This window comes from Myotis yumanensis, unplaced genomic scaffold, assembly GCF_028538775.1.
Source record: "Myotis yumanensis isolate MYYU_CA2020_CCGP unplaced genomic scaffold, mMyoYum1.0.hap1 SCAF_16, whole genome shotgun sequence".
NCBI classification, from domain to species: Eukaryota; Metazoa; Chordata; class Mammalia; order Chiroptera; family Vespertilionidae; genus Myotis; species Myotis yumanensis.
The window spans coordinates 48,948,274-48,970,603 of record NW_027223767.1 but is presented as its reverse complement, the minus strand read 5'-3'; the positions used below and the strand labels follow the sequence as shown (position 1 = coordinate 48,970,603).

The 22,330-nt window shown below is 54.9% G+C and overlaps 1 protein-coding gene across 1 annotated transcript in view; it reads left to right on the top strand.

Moving 5' to 3' along the window:
• SDK2 (sidekick cell adhesion molecule 2) overlaps window positions 1–22,330 on the top strand; it is a 207,668-nt gene that overhangs the window by 139,583 nt on the left and 45,755 nt on the right. Inside the window, exons 13-22 of the mRNA XM_070393644.1 lie at window positions 1,063–1,239; window positions 1,579–1,715; window positions 2,840–2,987; window positions 7,470–7,610; window positions 8,959–9,140; window positions 10,020–10,135; window positions 18,897–19,092; window positions 19,274–19,372; window positions 20,041–20,232; window positions 20,757–20,878. Of these exons, the coding sequence (XP_070249745.1) occupies window positions 1,063–1,239; window positions 1,579–1,715; window positions 2,840–2,987; window positions 7,470–7,610; window positions 8,959–9,140; window positions 10,020–10,135; window positions 18,897–19,092; window positions 19,274–19,372; window positions 20,041–20,232; window positions 20,757–20,878 (1,510 nt within the window). The remainder of the gene's footprint in view (window positions 1–1,062; window positions 1,240–1,578; window positions 1,716–2,839; window positions 2,988–7,469; window positions 7,611–8,958; window positions 9,141–10,019; window positions 10,136–18,896; window positions 19,093–19,273; window positions 19,373–20,040; window positions 20,233–20,756; window positions 20,879–22,330) is intronic.

The following is a 22,330-nucleotide window of genomic DNA, read 5'->3' as shown; positions in this document are numbered from 1 at the left end:
CAAAACCTACTCTCCGAGGATCCAGCTCGGCGCCCCAGTTTGAGAAACAGCTCCTTTAACTTCCAACATCGACCCTTGGGGACCGCCGCCGTGTGGTGCGAGCGCCAATGCCAAAAGGAGCCTGGAAATCACACAGATGTGGTTGGAACGTTGTCCACAGACGATCCCGAACCCTCCACACGGCGTGCCTTCCCGGAGCTGGCCGCCCACGCGAGCTCATGGCAGCGACGGCTGTCTGTCCCCAAGAACCATTCCAGAGGAGAGACGTGTTACTGTCAGACACGGCATGGGGACCATTTCTCAAGTCCCCCTTCGTGCCGACCGGCCGAAGCGAACGTGATGTTTTGGACACGGAGGTCATTTTGTCACAGTGGCCCATGGCTCCCGGGATTCTCATACAACTAATTGCACAGTGTAGCCTGGGCGGAGGTCCCATGCTCTGTCCAGCGGTGACCTCGTCACCTCGTGGGGAGAAGACCTTTCTGCCGGCTCTTTGGTGCCGGCCCCTGGGCAGCAACTTCTGGCAAAAAGCAGCCAGGCTTGGCCCTGGACCTGAACCGAAGGTGAATGACCGATAATGACAATGTGCTGACCCTCCTGGACGGACGCGCACCCTCCCGCAGGGATGGACAACAGGCTGCTCTGGCTGCCGCTGCACCCTTCCCGGAGACCAGCCCCAGAGACCGGTGGCGGCCCGGGGCCTGTCGCCGACCCACCTGCTCTCCTGCAGACCAGCCTGGGCTGAGCACACCCCTAAGAGCACCCCCACTTCTCTATCTCTCTTTTTTAAATATGTTTTTATGTTTTATATTAAATCAAATATATTTGATTTCAGAGAGGAAGGGAGAGGGAGAGGGAGAGAAGCATCAGTGATGAGAGAGAATCATTGGTGGGCTGCCTCCTGCACGCCCCACATTGGGGATCGAGCCCACAACCAGAGCATGTGCCCTGACCGGGAATTCAACCGTGACCTCCTGGTTCCTAGGTCAACGCTCAACCACTGAGCCACGCCGGCCGGCCCTTCTCTACGTCTCTGTACCTGTTGGTTCTTCTCTCTCTTAGGTACGTGTGGGAGAAGGACGGGGCCGCCCTGGGCGTGGAGAACAACCCCCGTGTCCGCCTGGACAAGAACGGCTCCCTGCACATCACCCAGACGTGGTCAGGGGACATCGGCACCTACACCTGCCGGGTGCTCTCCGCCGGAGGCAACGACTCGCGCAGCGCCCACCTGCGGGTCAGGTAGGGCCACCCGCCCAGGCCCGAGCCCAGAGGTGTCAGCGGCACCGAGAAGGTTCCTTTTGGCAGGCCACCAGGTGGCCTGGGGCCACAGCCCTTCTCGCAGGACACGCCCAAGCATCCTTCCAGGCTGGGCCCCCTGCAAGAGCAGGGGAGTCTGGGTCTGGCTTTGGACAGGTGGGCTCCGGGCCCCAGAGGAGACTCTGCAGGTCGATGGCCCAAAGGCCACGTTTCGTGGCCGAGCACGAGGTATCGGGAGTTCTATCCGAGTCCCGGCCGCCCGAGTAGACCTCACCTGACTGTAGACCTCACCGGTGGCCCCGCCACATCTCTCTCCTCCAGGCAGCTGCCTCACGCGCCCGAGCACCCAGTGGCCACGCTGAGCGCCTCCGAGAGGCGGGCCATCAACCTGACCTGGGCCAAGCCCTTCGACGGCAACAGCCCCCTGATCCGCTACATCCTGGAGATGTCAGAGAACAGTAAGGCTCCCTCTGCACCGCAGCCAGGGCAGGCGGGGCTCAGCCATCAGGTTCCAGCACCCACTTCCTGGGCCTCTGCCTCGGGGCAGACCCTTCCCTCTGGAGCCTCAGCCGCCTTGGCTGTCACATGACCAAGTCGGCTCCCTGGGGTCATTGTGATAATTGAACAAGATACTCACAAGGCACAGGACGTAGGGCCTGCTGCACCAGGAGCCTCCAAAACGGTGGGGATTCTTTCTCTTTTTCTCCTCCTCGCTGTGGACTCCAGAATTAGCATGCATAATTTAAATGCGTTTTAAATAAGTGTGCCCAGAGCTCATCGATCTGAGGGGGAAAAAGATGGAAAAGACGGATGCATCTCAGTTCCCATGAGCACTGCTTCCTCCCCAGCAGCCTCCAACTCCCTCCCTCACTCCTCCCCCCACCCAGCCAAGGGACCCAAAATCCCTCCCTCCTCCCCCCACCCAGCCAAGAGACCAAAAATCCCTCCCACCTCCCCCCTCCCAGCCAAGGGACCAAAAATCCCTGCCCCCTCCCAGCCAAGGGACCAAAAAATCCCTCCCACCTCCCCCCACCCAGCCAAGAGACCAAAAATCCCTCCCACCTCCCCCCTCCCAGCCAAGGGACCCAAAATCCCTCCCCCCTCCCCCCACCCAGCCAAGAGACCAAAAATCCCTCCCACTTCCCCCCTCCCAGCCAAGGGACCCAAAATCCCTCCCACCTCCCCCCACCCAGCCAAGAGACCAAAAATCCCTCCCACCTCCCCCCTCCCAGCCAAGGGACCCAAAATCCCTCCCCCCTCCCCCCACCCAGACAAGAGACCAAAAATCCCTCCCACTTCCCCCCTCCCAGCCAAGGGACCCAAAATCCCTCCCACCTTCCCCCACCCAGCCAAGAGACCAAAAATCCCTCCCACTTCCTCCCTCCCAGCCAAGGGACCAAAAAATTCCTCCCACCTCCCCCCACCCAGCCAAGGGACCAAAAAGGGACCTGTCTGGCCTCAGCTGGACCGAGGGGGTGGCACACCTCTGCTAGCCCAAAAGAGGCTGGGCCCTGCTGGAAACAGGGGTAAGAGGCATGGCCCCCCAAGATGCCCACCTCTCCTCCGCCCTCTTTCCCCACAGACGCCCCCTGGGCCGTGCTCCTGGCCAGTGTGGACCCTGAGGCTACCTCGGTCGTGGTCAAGGGCTTGGTCCCCGCACGCTCCTACCAGTTCCGCCTCTGCGCTGTCAACGACGTGGGGAAAGGCCAGTTCAGCAAGGACACGGAGAGGTGAGAGCAGGTCTCAGGGATGGCCTGAGGGGGGGAGCTGGGGGGGTCCGAGGGCCTGCCAAAACCACTGTGGCCAGGCTGCCGCCAGGTCCTGGCTGGTTCTCCCTGGACCCTCCAGCCTCAGTCTCCGCATCTGTAGGATGGGGTCACAGTACTCACTCCTGCCTCCCAGGGAGATGGTCATGACGACATGAAACCACACGTGTGAAGTGCTGTGAGCAGCGCCCGGCGCGGGCGAGGCATCCACCAAGCTTAGTCATCCCTCTGACTGTGACTCTGCAAGTTCAGAGACCTGCCCCTCCTGCCCTGCACGCCCGCGGGTGCCGCCCTGTTCAGCAGGCGGGCACTTCCGGAGGGACGCAGACCTGCTCCCATCCCCACAGCCGGCGCCTGGCAGGACACCGGCCCCGCTAGGCTTTCCACAGAGCATTCTTAAAAATGACGGAAACGGAATGAAAACAGCAGGCCATCCGTCTTAAAGCATCACGGTAGGACCCGCCTGTGTAGGAGGTGAAGGCCAGACACCTCCCCCGGCGGCCGTGGCCCCGCCGGTGAGAAGGAGCATGGGGAGGTCAGAATGGCAGCGACGCAGACCGCCTGCGCCCAAGCCGGGGCTTTGCTCTTTGTTTTTTTTTACGTTCACTTTTATTTTTCCAGCTTTACGGAGGCATGATTGACACACAGCACTGTGTACATTTAAGGTGTGCAACCTGTTGATTTGCTGCACGCATATCCTGCAAAGTGATATCGCCGATACCGTAGTTAGCTGACACCTCCATCCCATTACAAATTACCCTTTTTTTGTTGTGAATCCTCCCCCGAGGATATTTTTCCATTGATTTTTAGGGAAAGTGGAAGAGAGAGGAAAGACAGAGAGAAACATCGATGTGAGAGAAACACATGGATCGGTTGCCTCCTGCATGAGCCCCGACCGGGGCCCGGGCTGGGGAGGAGCCTGCAACCAAGGCTCGTGCCCCCAACCAGAATCAAACCCGGGACCCTCTGGTCTGCCAGCCGACACTCTATCCACTGAGCCAAACCGGCCAGGGCCATATTCTCCTTTTTGTGGTCTCTCCTCTCTGAGCAACTTTCATGCATAACATACAGGATCAGCAGCTCTAGTCACCCTGCTGTCCATTAGATCCCCCGAGCTTGCTAATCTCACAATGAGAGTTGTGGCCTTTGATTGATACCTCCCCATGCACCCCCCTCCCCAGCCCTTGCTTAGCCACCAATCTACTCTCTGTTTCTCTGAGTTCGGCTTCTTTGGAGTCCACATCTGAGTGATGTCATAAACCACCTGTCTCTCTGTCTGACTTCTTTCATTTAGCTCAGTGCCCTCGGGGTTCATCCACGTTGTCTCAGACGGCAGGACTTCCTCCTTGCTCATGGCTGAGTGATACTCCTGTGTGTGTGTGTGTGTGTGTGTGTGTGTGTGTACAAGAGCTCACACAAGCCACATCTTTATCCATTCATCCTTTGACCAACGCTTACGTTGCTTCCATATCTTGGCTGTTGTGAATACTGCTTCAGTGAGCACGGGGGGCAGGAGCAGCTATCTCTTCAAGATCCTATTTGCACTTCCTGTGGCTGGACATGTCCCCAGAAGCGAGCTGGCAGGATCCTCTGGTAGTTCTGCTTTGAACGTTTTGAAGAAAGTCCACACTGGTTTTCATAGTCACTGTCGCAATTTACATTCCCACCAGCAGCGCCCAAGGGCTCCCTTCCCGCCACACCCTCACCCACACGTGTTACTTCCTGTCTTGTTGATAATAGTCATTTAACGCGTGTGAGGTGACGTCTCCTGGTGGTTTTGATTTGCGTTTCCCTGATAATTGGTCCTTTTCATGCACCTGTTGGCCGTTTGCATGTCTTCTTTCGATAGATGTCTATTCAGGTTCTCTGCCCATTTGTTAATGGTTGTTTGTTCTTGGGTTTTGCTTTTTTTTTTATTTGCCATGGAGCTGTGTGAGTTCTTTCTCTATTTCTGATATTAACCCCTAATCAGATCGACGATGTGCAGATGTTTTCTCTCATTCCATAGACGGCCTCTCATCTTGGTGGGGGTTCCTGTTGCCTGTGCAGAGCTTTTTAATGAGATGTAGTCCCACGCGTTTATCGTTGCTTCTGTTGCCTGTGCCTTCGCTGTCATATCCAGGCAGTCACTGCCGAGGCCCCGTCCAGGAGCTCCCCTGGGTTTCCCTCCGGTATTTTTACGGTGTCGGGCGCTGTATTTACGTCTTTCGTCCATTTCAGGTTCACTTTGGGGAGTGGTGTAAGGAAGGGGCCCACTTTCATGCTTCTGCATGTGGTTATCCAGTCTTCCCAGCACTGCTCTCCCCACGGAGAAGAATTAATATTGTTAAAGATGCCCACATCACCAAAGCCTCCTATAAAGTCAGTGCCATCCCTATGTTCACAGAAATAGGGAAAAACCATCCTAAAACGGGTATGGAGCCACAGAAAATCCCCGGTAGCCAAAGCAATCCTGAGAAAGAACACAGCCAGAGGCACCGTGCTTCCTGATGTCAAACTCTACTGCCAAACCGTAGTAACCAGGATAGCGTGGCGCTGGGAACGGAACGGAGAGCCCAGAAATAAACGGTTGCACATACGCCAGATAATAATTGACAAGGGAGCTGAGAATAGGGTTTTATTTTTAAAAGATGCTCTTAGGTGTGTCCACAGACCTCTAGCAGATGTGTGGTTTTGCCACAGTGCTAGCAAGCTGTCTCTGGATTTCAGGGGGGGGGGGGGGCGGGGGCGGGGGCTATAACAGCCTAGCATGGAGAGCGGTTATAGGAGAACTTGTTCATTCTCTGTTTATTGAGCACCTACTATGCTCCAGGTCATGTGTGGGCCACCAGAGGTGGTGCTGGTGCAGGGAATAAAGCGGGCATGGCCCCAGTGGCTCAGAGCTACAAGATCCCACTAAGAAAGGGGGCTGGGTGAGAAAGGTGAATGGGATTAAGCCAAAAACAACAACAACAAACAACCTCATAGACAGAGACAACAGCATGGTGATTACCAGAGGGAGAGGGAGGGAGGGGAGGTAGAAGAAGGTACAGGGGCTATAGGTGGTGACGGAAGGAGACCTCACCTGGGGTGGTGAACGCACAATCCAGGTCAGTATGCAGGTGAGGGGTGATGGAACTGTACACCTGACACCGCTGTGAGTTATTAACCGGTGTCACCCAATGAATTCAATACAGAACAAAGCAGCCCTGTACGCAAGGCATCAAACAGGGATCAACGTTAATAGAGCAGGTCTCCACTTCCCCTTCCGACCTGGAGAGGCAGCCGTGTAGACCATCAGCCTTGACAAACAGAATAAAATGCTACCCATTCGATTCAAAACAGAAAAAGGAAAGGAAAGGCCTCAAAGTGCAGGGCCCACCCTCCCCCAGCGTCCTCGGTCCTTCAGCTCCCCCTCATTCATCTTCCTAACCCGTCCTCGTGTGCGGCCCAGAGTCTCCGGGAGGAGGTGAGCTCCCCCCGCAGCTCTGCAGAGACGGCAGTGCAGCCCGCGTAGAGAGCGACCCGTCCGAAAGCAAAATCAGAAACTAGTTTCCAGAAGGAAAGGCATCCGTCGAAAATAATTAACTTGTGTTTTTAATGGATGCGTGTCAGTCATGTGAGAACCGCCCGAGGGGGAGCGCCGTGTCCCCGGCGATGCCCGAGAGAAACGCAGGCGCTCGGCTTCAGGAGGCGGGCGACGCGCTGGCTGTCACCCACACACCATGTCGCCCCACCCGCCTGCCCCGCCCCAGCCTGGGCGCAGCCCGTGGGTAAAGGAGGCCCAGTTACAGTGCACCACCAGCCCGGCTGGCGTGGCTCAGTGGTTGAGCATCGACCTATGAACCAGGGGGTCATGGTTCAGTTCCTGGTCAGGGCACATGCCCGGGTGCGGGCTCAATCCCCGGTGGGGGACATGCAGGAGGCAGCTGATCAATGATTCTCTCTCATCAGTGATGTTTCTATCTCTCTCCCTTCCTCTCTGAAATCAATGAAAATATCTTTTAAAATAAATAAATCAATAAACAAAATGCACCACCAGCTGGCAGCTGCCAGGGGGAGGATGGAGCACTCCTGCTTCTAAAACACAGGCATCTCATGATGGACGTCATCAGCTTCACAGCTGATGCTCTGACACGTGGGAAACTGAGGCCCACATCCCTGGGCTGCACAGAAAACATACATCCGGTGCTTTCCCATGTTTTCAAAAGACTTGTACATACGTTGTGTCATTTCAGCCCCCACCAGTCTTATAAACAGGCAAGTGGAGCTTCGTTCTGTTTCTTTTACAAATAAGAAACAAGCTCAGAGAGGTTGAGTGACTTGCCCAAAAGCACACAGCACTCGTGCATCGTCCGGGAACAGAGCAGGGCAGGGTTCAGCCTCCTCCGATCCCATGAAACTCCGGTGTTTGCCCTCAGAACTAAGAGCGGGAAACCCCCCCCTCCCCGGTGTTTTCCTCTCCAGGGTCTCGCTCCCCGAGGAGCCCCCCACCGCCCCTCCGCAGAACGTCATCGCCAGCGGCCGGACCAACCAGTCCATCATGATCCAGTGGCAGCCGCCCCCGGAGAACCACCAGAACGGCCTCCTCAAGGGCTACATCATCAGGTGGGCGTCTGTCCGCCGGAGGGACCGGGGAGGGGCCCGTGGATGGGGAGCATCAGGAGTGGATGGGAGAACAGAGCCAATTCACACGGGCCCTTCGCCATCTAGCAAGGATCAGGCGATAAGAAAAGCTCACCCTTTGGTAGGAAGGACGGTGGTTAGACGTCTAGAACAGCGGTTCTCAACCTGTGGGTCGCGACCCCTTTGGCGGTCGACCAACCCTTTCACAGGGGTCGCCTAAGACCATCCTGCATATCAGATATTTACATGACGATTCATAACAGTAGCAACATGACAGTTATGAAGTAGCAATGAAAATAATTTTATGGTTGGGTCACAACATGAGGAACTGTATTGAAAGGGCCAGAAGGTTGAGAACCACTGGTCTAGAACCATGGCCGGCAAACCGCGGCTCGAGAGCCACATGTGGCTCTTTGGCCCCTTGAGTGTGGCTCTTCTACAAGATACCACGTGCGGGCACGCACATACAGTGCGATTGAAACTTTGTGGCCCATGCGCAGAAGTCGGTATTTTGTGGAAGAGCCATACTCAAGGGGCCAAAGAGCCACATGTGGCTCGTGAGCCGCGGTTTGCCGACCACTGGGAAGAACTTCCAGCAGTGAGAGCCTTGGAAACCGCTCTCAGGCCCCTGAATGGAAAGCATTGGGGTGGCGGGGGGGGGGTCCCAGGAATCTGTTTTAACAAGCCCTCCAGGTGTTTTCCATGCGCACTAAGGCTTTGAGAACCCCTGCTATGGGTATAATAACACCCAGATCACCCGGGGTCCCTAATCTCCCAAGGTTAGAGCTCAGGTAAGTGTGCATCGTGGTTCTCTGAGCTCCCAGCCGCCTGAATTTGCCTGTCGAGGTGTCACTTCCTTGTTCCCTGTGTTCTTTGTTCTGGTGGCAGGTAGAAATGCTGGCGTAGGTAGCCTCAGGCTTTTTTCTCTCTACCCATGTGAGTGACCAGCAGAGAGAGAGCCACTGTCCTAAGGGAGAAAGAAAATGAGCCCAGCCCGGGTGGTGTGGCCCCATGGTTGAGGGTCAACCTATGAACCAGGAAGTCACCGTTCAAGTCCCGGTCAGGACACAGGCCCAGGTTGCGGGCTCCATCCCCAGTGTGGGCAGCCGATCAATGATACTCTCTCATCATTGATGTTTCTATCTCTCTCTCTTTGCCCCTTCCTCTCTGAAATCGATAAAAATATATCTTTTAAAATAAAATAAAGCAAAAAAATATTTTTTTAAAAAACCAGAATGGTCCCCAAGACTTGTGTTAACCAGTCAGGTAGCCACTGGATGAGGCACACGAGCCACCACCAACCCACTATATCCTGACTCCCTCCCCTCAGGTACTGCCTGGCCGGGCTGCCTGTCGGGTACCAGTTCAAGAACATCACGGATGCTGACGTCAACAACCTGCTGCTGGAGGACCTCATCATCTGGACCAACTACGAGATCGAGGTGGCCGCCTACAACAGCGCCGGGCTGGGCGTCTACAGTGGCAAAGTCACCGAGTGGACGCTGCAGGGAGGTGGGTGTGCCAGTGGCCCCGTGGGGAGGGGCCTGCGGAGAAGAGGGAGAGGTCGGGGCGAGCGCGATGCAGGCGGAGGTTGCAGGGGTTCAGGGACCTTCTGCGAAGGCTCATATTTAACTGGATCACAAACCAGCTTACGTCTTAGCATTGGACCTACCACCACCCCGGGCATTTTCATATCCAGTACTTTCCTTTGTCAGTGCCCTGTGAAATGGGTCAGACAAGCTTTATTTTTTATATATTTTTTATTGATTTCAGAGAGGAAGGGAGAGGGAGAGACAGAGAAAAACATCAATGGTGAGAGGAAATTATCAATCAGCTGCCTTCTGCACACCCTCAACTGGGGATCGAGCCTGCAACCCAGGCATGTGCCCTGGCCAGGAATTGAACCGTGACCTCCTGGTTCATAGGTCGACACTGAGCCACACCAGCTGTCAATGTTTCTATCTCTCTCTCTCTTTGAGCCAGACAAGCTTTATTAATGCAAACTAACCAAGAGACAGAAGGCAGCCCTAACCGGTTTGGCTCAGTGGATAGAGCGTCGGCCTGCGGACTCAAGGGTCCCAGGTTCGATTCCAGTCAAGGGCATGTACCTTGGTTATGGGCACATCCCCAATAGGGAGTGTGCAGGAGGCAGCTGATCGATGTTTCTCTCCCATTGATGTTTCTAACGTTCTATCCCTCTCCCTTCCTCTCTGTAAAAAATCAATAAGTTAGATTTTTTTTAAAAAAGAGAGAGAGAAAGAAGGCATTTTGGTCTACACAGGGAGGGGAGAGTTGGGGGGGATAAGCAGAGCCCACAGACCCCTTCCCTGTGTTTTCTCTACTTAACTGTGTGTGCCCCTCCACCCCCACCCCCTCTCTGCTCTCCTCCAGTCCCCACGGTCCCTCCGGGCAACGTGCACGCAGAAGCCACCAATTCCACGACCATCCGCTTCACCTGGAACGCCCCCAGCCCCCAGTTCATCAACGGCATCAACCAGGGCTACAAGGTACGTGAGGCCCGTCCTCGTCCCAGAGGACGCTGGGAGGTGCGCGGCCGGAGGCACAGGGAGGGGGCGGGCAGGAGGGAGTCCCCGTCTCTTTTCAAAACCATTGGTTCAGACCAAGCAGAGGACAGGTGGTCAAGGGAAAGGGCACGAGGACTCTCTCCCAGGCCAGGTCCGGGCCGTGGGGAGGATGGCCGCCACCCAGGTGTGACCAGTGCAGGGGGCACGTGCTCCCGGAGACGGGCTTGTGAACAAAGCCAGGTTTGTTTCAGACTGAGGCATACGGGGCATAGGAATCCAGAACCCACTTCTCGCGGGCATCCCGCTGGGTCCTGTGTCCTTGGGCTGGACTTGACCCCACGCCCCGTGAAGGGCTCGGGACTCGGACTCTCGGGGACTTGGGTTGCGTCCCAGCGCTGCCTGTCGCTGGCTCCCTGAACAGGTTCTGCCATCTCACTGAGCTTCCCTCAATTCGTCCTTACTGAGCCCAGCACCGTGCCCTGTGCCAGCGGCTGGGAACCACAGTACCCTCTGTTCCCTCATTTGCCAGCAACGAAGGTCCCAGTGCCTGTTCCTTAGGGCTGTGCGAGGACCAGGAGAGATAGTGTTTGTAACATGTTGAGCACAACAACAAACACATGGCCACTGCTCTGAGAACGATGCAGGAGCCGTAGCAGCAGGAATGCATCCGGGTCGGTTGCTGCGGGCTGCGTAACCGAGTGCCCCCGGGCTGCGGGACTTGGAGCTTCGTTTTCTCACCGTCCTGGAGGCGGGTAGTCCGAGATCCAGGTGTCGGCAGGGCGGGCTTCTTCTGCGGCCTTAGTCCTTGGCTTGCAGGCGGCCGTCTTCTCCCTGTGTCCTCGCATGGTCTTCCCTCTGCGTGTGTCCGTGTCCAAATCCCCTCTTCTCACAAGCACACCAGTCAGATGGGAGGAGGGCCCACCCTAAAGACTCGTTTTAACCTAATTGCCCCTTTAAAGGCTGCCTCCTGATGCAGTCACCTTCTGAGGTCTTGGGCCTTGGGACTTCAGTGTATATATTTAGGGAGAAACAGTTCAGCCCACAACCAATAGCAATAATAGCAGTAAGAGACTGTAACGGTGGTAGCAGTAAGCGTGGCAGTAACCGTGGTAACAGTAAGAGTGTCAATAACATTGGTAACAGTAAACGTGGCAGTAACGGTGGCAGTACCGGTGATGGCAGTAACGGTGGTAGTACCAGTGATGGCAGTGGCAGTAAATTTGCTGTAACTGTAACTGCACTAAAAGCCAGGACTTCTCAACCGTCCCCTCCTAGAACCCAGACCCTGGATCCCACGCCTGGCCTCTCCTCTCTCCCCGAGGAGCCCGGAGCGCGCCCTGGGCCCCATTTGCAGCCTGGCCCCAGCGGCTTGGGCAGGTGGGAGGAGGCGGTCGGCCCCTCCAGATGTGGGAGGGAGGCAGAGCGTCTGAGGGGCAGTGTTGGGAGCCAGCTGTGACTGGGACCGGGACCAGGGCCGGGAGAGAACTGCAGGCTCTGGCTCTGAGCCCAGGATCAGGTGATGGCAGACACCTCCCTCCGGAAGGTTCCCGCACGCCCTCCATGCCGGGTCTGCACGTGTCCAACAACCCAGATCGCTCTGGGACTAGCAGCCTTGGCCGTTCCCACTGCCGTCTGGCGTGGCTGGGTGGGAAGGACTGAGGACGGTCTGCCAGCTGAGCGTGAGGTCCCCTCGGCTGTCGCTGGGCCTGCTCTCATTCCTCTCCTCGGGTCAGTGCTGATTCCCAATCCAGGGCCTGAGTGTTGGATTCTAAGCAGACAAAGTGGGGATGGGCCAGAGCTGACCACGCCCAGCCTCAGCCCTCTCACTCTCCCCCAGAGGGCACCACGGCCTGGGCAGGGGGAGGGGAGGGGTGGGCAGGTGCTGCAGCTGAGGGCTGGCAGCCCTGACTGGCTGGAAAGCCTGCTAATTGGGACTCGGAGAGGCAGGGGAGAGAAGGAGAAGGCCCGATCCCCATGCTGAGGATCTGAGCTGCGAACCGTTAGCTTTGTGCTGCTGGTCCTAAGTTTTCTTCCCCGTATGGGAGGGCTGGGCTGCAGACTTCTAAAGCAAATGGCTCCCGGGGCGCCGAGAAGGCCAGCCAAGTGGCCAGGACAATTAGAGCCCAGAACTAAAGGAGGCTGCAGAGCCCACCCGAGCCCAGCCCATGCCCAGCACCCAGGAGCTGCTCGATACGAGTCAGGGAAGGGATTGCCCAGATACTGGAACACAGGAGCCAGCAGAAGAGTAAGAGGAGCTCACGTCTACAGGGCACTTGCTACGTGCCGAGTGGGGTGCTGGGGGGAGCTACGCTCATTCCTCTCTCATGCAAGCTGCACGACAGCCCCAAGAAGCATTATCGGCATCACCCCATTTTACAGAAGAGGAAACTGAGGCACGAGAGGCAAGTCAGTTGTTCCAAGTCCGAGGACCTGCAAAGCTCAGATTCAAGCTCCAGAGCCTGCACCTTTCCTTACATTGAAAAGAAAGCGTGTCCTTTGAGTTGATTATAAAATAATGATCCTTTTTTCCTAAGTACAAATGGATCCAAGCGGGGATTCTGTTTCTTGCTTCTGTGGCCTTCGGTATCGCAGAGAGAGAAAAGCAGTGTTTGTCCCTTGCAGACCTCAGCGGGAATGGGCTTTTCCCCCTTTTAATTGTGAAACATTTCAAACATCTACAAAAGGAGAGAGAGGCATGTAGTGAGCCATACACACATCCCCGGTTTCAGAAGTTACCCATTCACAGCCAAACGCGTTCCGTCTGCTCTCGAACCCTCAGCCATACCCCCGGAGTCTCATGTCACCCATAAATATTTCTGTCAAGAAACAGTATAAAGTCTCTGTTTAAGCCACTATCAGTCTCGTGCCTAAAAAGATCAACAGTCCCTTTAATACGATCAGACCCCACTGGGATTTAAATTTCCCTCGTTGCTACACGGTTTCTCTTACTAGTTGGTCTATTTGCTTTGGCATCCAAATGAGATCCACACAATTGCATTTGCTTTGGTTTGGCATTTCTTTGTTGTTATTGGGGGAGGGGGGCGGGGGGGGGGGGCCGTAAGTCTCCATTGATCTACAGGTCCCCTCTCTCTTTTCTTTTTCTTTTTTTTTTCTAGCAATTTATTGAGTTAAGAATCTCCGTCCTTTGTACCGTAGAATTTCCCACAGTCTGGATCTTGCTGATTGTGCCCCTGGGGGGTCATTTAACACAGGCCTCTGAAAACTATCTTTGCCGTAAATTGGACTTGGAATGAGAGGCTTGATCAGATTCGGGTCTGAGGGTTTTATTTTCCCAGGATTGCTCCCTGGATGGTGGCGTGTGTTTTTATTAGAAGGCAGGACGTGCGGCTGCTCTTACGGCGGCGTGGCGCCCACTGACGGGCCTGGCGCGATCTGTCATTTCAATAGGACTTGCCAAATTGGGACAGTCCGATGTTATGATTTTGTCTTGATTGATTAGCTGAAATCTTTTTTTTTTTAAAGAATTTTCTCCTTACCCACTTGTTGTTTATCCAAAGGCAACGTTCATCCAGGAAAAGCATGGTAAACACTCCGTTCTCTCCCATTACTGAGCAATTTTCAGAATAATGAGCTGGTTCCTTAGCAACTGGTAAGGGGACAGGTGACTTTGGATTGGGGTAGGGAGGCATCTTTTTGTTTTGCTTTGGTTTGGGTGGCAGTATTATATACTTAAGAATTCTTAAAAACACCTCTGATATGTCTCAATCCACTGCCATTATAATTCTTTTTTTAATATATTTTTTATTGATTTCAGAGAGGAAGGAAGAGAAAGAGAAACATCAATGATGAGAGAGAATTATTGATCAGCTGCCTCCTGCAGGCCCCTACTGAGGATCGAGCCTGCAACCCTGCATGTACCCTTAACCGGAATCAAACCCAGGACCCTTCTGTCCGCAGGCTGATGCTCTGTCCACTGAGCCACACCAGCTAGGGCCCTCATGAATCCTTTGGACACGGCACCCGCTAGTCTTCGATAGCTTCCTTGCTGTCCATATGACAAGACGTCCCATGCTATCTACATTTCCTACGCCGTGCCCGGGGGCAGCCGTGTCTTCCAGGAGTCTTGTTCCCTTAGCAGAAGTGAGAGTCAGATGCCACAGTCTGGGCACCGGGGTGTCCTTGCTCCAGCCCTGGGTGCTGTTCAGAGGCCCTGTGCATGGACAGCGAGGAAATACTGTGGTGTGTGTTATTGATTTTAGGATCCAGTTCAGTTCCAGGACGTCTTCATACTCCCACGGGTCTCTTGTCCGTGTCTCTTTTCTCCAGTCCCCGCAGGGCTGTCCCCCGAACGCCCGCCGCGGCCTCGGAATGGGCACCTCAACACTTCCATTACCGAACTCGGTTTCTGTCGCTCACGGTGCTCTGCGAGCTCAGAGGGCATCCCAAGGGGGGACTTCCCCCCTGAGCGGCTGGGTCCCCTGGTACGGTCTCTCACCGTGTGACGTGGCTGCGACTCCGTACGCGCACGGTCAGGCTCGTCGGTTTCACTGTGGTTCTCGATGCTTAGGGATTGATTTTTTTTTAATTTCATTTTATTTTGTAATTATGTAGCCTATGTACAGGCCTCCACAGTTAAATCTACAGAGGAAAGTAGTCAGTGCAGGGGAAATCAGCCTGAATTCCGGGCCTCTCCCTCCGCTGGAGGTTTGACTTCTTTTTGTTTGTTTTGTTTTTTCCTTACGTTTTGTGAGGGTTTTTTTTTTAACATAAGCAAGTACATACATATATGGGTAAAAGTATATCCTCTCCCTTCTGGATAAATGACAGCAAACTCCACACACTTTCTCAATCTTGCTTTTTTATGTGCGTGACGTCCTGAAACCACCCCGTAGGAGTATATGGAGCTATTCCTTGTTCCTTCCTATACAACTGTACCCAACTCCATGTGTAAATACTAGAGGCCCGATGCATGAAATTCGGCCCTCGCAGCCCCGGCTTTGTCCGGAAGGTCTCCGGACGGTCGGTCGTTCTGCTGTTCAGTCTAATTAGCATATGAGCTCTTTATTATATAGGATCCCATAGTCTAGCCCACCGGCTCCCCACTGCAGACATTTCTGGGTTTCCAGTCTTTGGCTTAACAAACCTTCTTGCAGTGAGTAGCTTTGTTCAAACATCATTTCATGTTTTCACATCTAACGTAGGAGTGGATTCTAAGAAATAAGATAGCTTGGTCAGAGGATAAATATGTATATAATTTTGCTACTATTGCCAAATTCCCCATTATAGTTTTTAACTTTTTACACTAATTTTTAACAAGAAATAAATGGACATGATTCAAACCCCAACAGATGTAAAGGGATGACCCTGTAGCAGCCGCCCTCCAGCCCCTTGTCTGCCTGGTTCTAGGCCGCCCACTCCAGAACTCTCCCACTCCAGAGAACTGTTGTTCATTTCTTCGTCCCAGAATGTTTCATGGGAATTCATCAAGTGCCGAGTCAGACGGAGAGAGGGAAAGGCAAAGGAAGGGGAAGAGAGAATGTCCCTGACTTGCTCTCTTTTTTTAACCCCAGAAGCCGTCGGGCCACCCTTACTATCCTAACTCTCAACCCCATCATGCACTGCTTCCACCAGCTAGCGATTACTGTCCCCAATAGGAGCCTGAGCCCCAGAGAGGTTGAGTGACTCTCCCAGGGTCACACAGTAAGCTGGGCTCTCTCTGGCTTTCTCTCTGCTTTGGCTGCACATGCTACCCTCCCTACACACACACACACACACACACACACACACACACCGGCAGCACCACCCTTTGGTTAGAGGGTGACCTCCTCGGACCCCTACTCCCTAAGGGGGACTTGCCTGTCCCAGAATCTAGGTGTGATGTTCCTCCCCCAGCACACACTCGCCCCAGCCACGCTCAGGGCAGCCAGGTCTGCTTAGAGTCCAAGACCAAGGCCTACTGGAGTGAATCAGCTGTGAGCCCGAGCTAGCGGGAGCAGCACAGAGGCGGCAAGGGGCCCCTAACACTCAGCCAGCCGCTGTGTGCCCCTCAGTGGTCTTCACCCACGGTCTCGGGTCCACAGATCTGAAGCCAGACCCCGGTGGGTTCCCATGCAGGTTCCCCAACCACCTGAGCCTCCGTTTCCCTTTGGGTCACAGCACGAAACAGTGGTTCCCATCGGGGCCTCACTGTGCGGATGAAATGGGGCTGGTCAGTGATGGCCTTGGCCCAGGGCCAGGCCCAGAGAGGCTGACTGCCCAGCAGGCTGTAGCCTGTTGTGTGTGCTGGGCCCGAGGTCCCATCCACCGCTGCCCAGAGCCCAAGAGAAGGTGCACGGGGCAGTGGCAGTGTTTTCCGGCCCTAAAGGACCTTGAGGCCTCTCCCCCTGACCCTCCTGGTCTTCAGATGCAGCTGGAGAAGGACAGGTGGCTCGAGTCCCAGCGTAAGCAGTTTGACACAACCGCGGTCTTGCCACCATCGTGAGCTTCGGGCCTGGGGTCATTGCCGTGACCTCAAACCACGCTGCCGGGACCCTCCGCCCTCCTTCTGGGCTCCTTCTGAGGCAGTCCCTCGGGGTACTGTTTCAAGGTGCCTGTGAAGACACCCTTTGTCCTTTGTGTCTTTGTTGTTGTCAGTCTTCATTTTTTATTATTTTGTTAATCCTCACCTGAGGGTATTTTCCCATTGATGTTTAGAGAGAGTGGAAGGGAGATAGAGAGACAGAAATATTGATGTGAGAGAGACACATTGATTGGTTGCCTTCGTACACGCCCTGCCCAGGGCCTGGAATCGTGCCTGCAACCAAGGTACGTGCCCTTGGCCTGAGTCGAACCCGGGACCCTTCAATCCCCAGGCCGATGCTCTTTCTGCTGAGCCAAACCGGCCAGGACTGACCTTAGTTTTTTTAATGGTAGTAAGTGTAACTGGCCTAAACCCAATACAATGATATTTACCCAGATTCTGCACCCGCTGGGGAACACGCCACACAATTCATTCCGATGGCGTAATTAATTCAAATTTACATTAATTGAATTAAAACATTAAACTTGTTTCTTAATCTACTCCGCAGAAGTTCGGCGATTTAATTGCTATGAAACAAGATAACTGAAATAAAGAGGATATTTAACATACTTATTAAATGCCACTTAGGGTTTCTGATTAGTATTTTTAGGGTCTAATTAGTGTCTAATTAGCTTGCCATCGGCTATCTTTTCACAATAGCGATTAGATTTCCAAACGTCCTGAATAAACACGTGTCCGTGAAAGGAGAAGATGAAGCATGCGATGGCGGCGTTAATCAGGAGGCGTCGGCAGGGTATTGTTTTAGATCTATAAATACCCGCACTTATTAAAACCCATCGAGTGTTGCTTTTCACCATTAATTGCTGTTTAATCAACTTCAAATAAATGAGGGAATCTCTGAGACCAGCTGTCAGGCTGGAGACAGATGAAGGACCCAGAAAACGGGAGTGTGAGGTGAGGGATCGAGAGACAGGAAGAGCCCGGGTGGTGTGGCTCAGAGGTTGAGTGTCGACCTAGGAGCCAGGAGGTCCTGTGAACCAGGAGGTCACAGTTCGATTCCTGTCAAGGCACACGCCCAGGTTGCAGGCTCGATCCCCAGTAGGGGGTGTGCAGGAGACAGCCTATCGATGATTCTCTCTCATCATTGATGCTTCTCTCTCCCTTTTTCTCTGAAATCAATAAAAAATTAAAATAAAAAAAGAGAGAGAGAGAGAGAGAAGCAGGAAGAGTCCAGACTGGGTGGCTCAGTTGCTTGGAGCATCATCCCGCTCACTAAAAGGTTACGGTTCAATCCCCGGTCAGGGCATATACAGGGGGCAACCAATCCATGTTTCTCTCACATTGATGTTTCTCTCTCTCTCTCTCTCTCTCTCTCTCTCTCTCTCTCTCTCACCAGTAAACATATCCTCAGATGAGGATTTTTTTTTAATCTTTTTAGAAAGAGGCAAGAAGAGGAGGAAGGGCAGGCAGGAAGCTTACGCAGCCATGGGTGATGCTTTCAGAGGGGAGATGAGACAAAAAGAGATGTTGAATTTCCATGGGATTTCCTGGCTGGTGCCCATCTCTGGGGAATGGTTAAGACTGAAATCCCAACTTGGAACAAGTTTAAAGAATAAGAGTTAACCTCGAACCAACGTTCTGGCTCCAAATTCAGGAAAACCCCAAGGGAGCAGCCGCCCAGCCCAGAGGGAGAAAGTGTAGGAGGCCAGGTGTTGGAATTAGAGACCTCATCTCCCTACTTTGCTGTGTGACACAGTCAGTCACTGAGCCTCTCTGAGCCTCAGTTTCCTCGTCTGTAAAAAGCAAGGCCGGCTTCCTGGGTGGCTCAGGGCTCCACGCTCAGAAGGACCCCAGGCCCGGTTCAGTGCTCCGCTGCCGTCATCTTGAAATTCTTAATGATTTTTGCACGAGGGGGCCCTCCGTCTTCATTGTGCACCAGACCTACAGACCATGTAGCTCATCTTGGTAAAATATCAGCCCTCTCTCTGGTGGGGTCGCTGTGGGATCTGCAAAGCCATCGTGACTCCCGGTGCTGCGCCATCACCCGGTGAGCGGAGTGGAACGGCCCGCCAAAGCGCGCTCCCGGGACACGGGCTCCGGTGGCCTGTGGGTATTGGCACGGCCACCCCGCCCCTGGGAGGAGCGACCGCAGGGATCTGGGCTCCTGGACACTCTCTGTCCATCAGCCCAGCCTGCGGGAGAACGCCCAGCCTCTTCTGGAACCTTCTGACTCCCCTGCCTTCCTTGCCGGCCTCTCTCCAGCTGATCGCCTGGGAGCCGGAGCAGGAAGAGGAGGTTACCATGGTGACTGCCCGACCCAACTTTCAAGACAGCATCCACGTGGGCTTCGTGTCGGGCCTGAAGAAGTTCACGGAGTACTTCACGTCCGTGCTGTGCTTCACCACCCCCGGGGACGGGCCCCGCAGCAGCCCGCAGCTGGTGCGCACCCTGGAGGATGGTAGGCACCCCCTGCCCCTGCAGCCTCCGCCCCGCCCGCCCACCCAGGGGCCAGGCACAGGGCGGCCTGGTCTCCTCTCCCATCCTGGGCGCCCCGGGACCCCCCGGGCTGTCTTGCAGACGGTGGTCTCTCTCTGGCTCTAACTGGCCTTGGGTGGGGTGGGGGTCCTCTTGGGGTACAGTGCCTGGGCCTGTGGGGCACCTGAGCTTCAGTGACATCCTGGACACCTCGCTGAAGGTCAGCTGGCAAGAGCCGGGGGAGAAGAACGGCATCCTCACAGGTGGGCACCACGCTGTCACGGGCCTGGGGGAGGAGAAGGTCCCCTCGCCCATCCCTCTGCCTCCGACCTGGTGCCCATCCCCAGCTCCCAGCAGCCACTCCTGCTTAGAACACCCTCCGAGGAGGAGCTGGCCCTCCCTCCCAGGAGCACACCCACGCTCACCCATGGGCATGCATCTCCTAGATTCTAAGGGACCCCATGAGGCTTGCAACCAGGGGAGCAAAGAGCAGTGGCAGTTCGTCCCGGGCAAACCCCCTGAAACTGTCCCTGAGGCCCCCTAGTCTGACTTCTTAGTGAGCAAAGCCCACCAGCCTAGGCTCATTTCCCCAGCCCTTCCTTGTTCCAGTGTCCCCAGCTTCATAAAGGGCCTCTCAGATTTTTTTTTAAAAAATGCTCACGGCCCCTCCACTCTGTGATGCATCCCGATGTCCAGCCCCAGCCCTCACATGGCCACCATGAGGACTTGCTCATCCCCGTCCCTCCCCATGGGGGTGCCCCCCACCCCCACAAGCAGCACGTGGGGCCCTGGGCCAGGTGCCTCCGCCTGCCTCGGTCCCAGGGCTTCCTGTGCGGAGCTCTCTGTGGATAAGTGAAGGCACGAGGGGCAGAGCAGCAGGTCCAGGCCGGCTCACGGCCACGGCCAAGCTCACGCGGCCCGGGGTCCCCAGGGTACCGGATCTCCTGGGAGGAGTACAACCGCACCAACACACGCGTGACACACTACCTGCCCAACGTGACCCTGGAATACCGCGTGACGGGCCTCACCGCGCTCACCACCTACACCATCGAGGTGGCCGCCATGACCGCCAAGGGCCAGGGCCAGGTGTCTGCCTCCACCATCTCCTCTGGGGTGCCTCCAGGTAGGTGCCCGGGGGCGGGGGGGGGGGGTTCCCTGCCTCTTGCTCCTGATCGGCACCCACTCAGGAGGTCCCTCGTCCTTCAGGAATGTGGTCTGTCTCCCCACAGAGCTCCCCTCCCTGGGTCCCTGTCCCCCGTCTTCCCAGAGCAGGACCCCTCATGCGTCCAGGCCTCCTCCCGTGGCTCTCAGAAAAGCGGCTCCCAGCTCCCCCGTGAGCGTCTTGCTCACATGCAGACCCCAGGAGAGGAAGCCCTTGGGGGCCTAGCTCGTTCCCTGGCCCGGGGGCCTCCCTGGGGGGACCCGTCAGCCCCTACGCCTGTCTCAGGACCCGGTGTGCTGAGCCACGGACGCGGGACAAGACTGTGTTGTCAGGATGAGGCCACACCATGCTCCTTCCTGCTCAGAGGGTCCTAGGAAAAGGGCAACACGGTGCCCTCTGTGCCCAGAGAGTCCTGTCCCGCGTGGAGTGACATCCCTCTCGCCCCAAATCCCCCAAATCGCTTCAGTCCTGTCTTCCTTTTTCAGAACTCCCAGGCGCCCCCACCAACCTGGGCATTTCCAACATCGGCCCCCGCTCCGTGACCTTGCAGTTCAAGCCTGGCTATGACGGGAAAACCTCCATCTCCCGCTGGCTGGTGGAGGCCCAGGTAAGGCCTGTGCAGGGGAGCCCCGGCGCCTGGGAAGCCTGCTCCCAGCCTCGGGCGTGCCCATGCTCCTGGGCGCAAAATCCTATGTCCTCACGTCTGTGTGAGCTTTCACCTGCAGCCATCAGATGGGCAAACACGCCAAAAATGGTCCCAACTCTGTCTCACCTCCACCTGTCCACCGGGGCACACAAATGCACACCAGACCCCTCAGGCCTGGGCAGTGACTGGCTGGCCTAGAAAAGTAACCAGCTGTCACCTGCAGCTCTTTATTTTCTTAAATTTTATTATTATGATTACTACTATTATTAGTAGTAAATCCCCAGCCCCCAGCCCCTCCCCTTTGGCAACCATCAGCTTGTTCTCTGTCTCTCTGTGGGCCCCTTTCTGTTTTGTTTTGTTTGTTTTATTGTTTCTTAGATTCCACATGTAAGTGAGATCATGTGGTATTTGTCTCTCTCTGTCTGATGTATTTCATTTAGCATAACACCCTCTAGGTCAGTGATGGCGAACCCATGACACGCGTGTCAGAGGTGACACGCGAACTCATTTTTTTTGTTGTTGATTTTTCTTTGTTAAATGGCATTTAAATATATAAAATAAATATCAAAAATATAAGTCTTTGTTTTACTATGGCTGCAAATATCAAAAGATTTCTATACGTGGCACGGCACCAGAGTTAAGTTAGGGTTTTTCAAAATGCTGACACGCCGAGCTCAAAAGGTTCGCCATCACTGATCTAGGTCCATCCATGTTCTCGCAAGTGGCAAGATTTCATTTTTTTTGGCTGAGTAACATTCCATTAAATACATGCCCCACATCTGTATCCATTCATCTGTGGGTGGACACCCGGGGGGGCTTTCATGTCTTGGCTGTTGCTAATAACGCTGCAATGGCATAGGGGTGCACCTTTCTCTTTGAATTCTTGTTTTGGATTTCTCCAGATGAAAGCCCAGAAGTGGGATGGCTGGGTCGTGTGGTAGTTCCAGGTGTAATTTTTTGAGGAATTGCCATACTGATTTCCATGATGGCGGCACCAGTCTGCATCCCCACCACCAGTGCACCAGGGTCCCTTTCCCCACATTCTCGCCAGCATCTGTTGTTGGCTGACTTATTGATGGGCGGCCTGCAGCCCTTGAAACCTGCAGGGGAGCGCGCAGGAGTCCCAGCACCCAGTCATACCCCCAGGAATTCCAGTTCTGATTTAGCTGGGGTTTTAGTTTATTACCAGAGGCCCGGTGCATGAAATTAATGCACTGGGAGGGTCCCTAGCAGCTGCTGGCTGCCAGCTGGGTACTCCCTCCCTTCCCTCGGCTGGCCCTGCCCCCTGGTTGAACTCCTGGATGAATTCCCGGTCGAGGGGATGATTTGCATACTATGCTTTTATTACATGGGATTTTTTCATTTTTAATATACATATTTTTATTGATTTCAGAGAGGAAGGGAGAGAGAAAC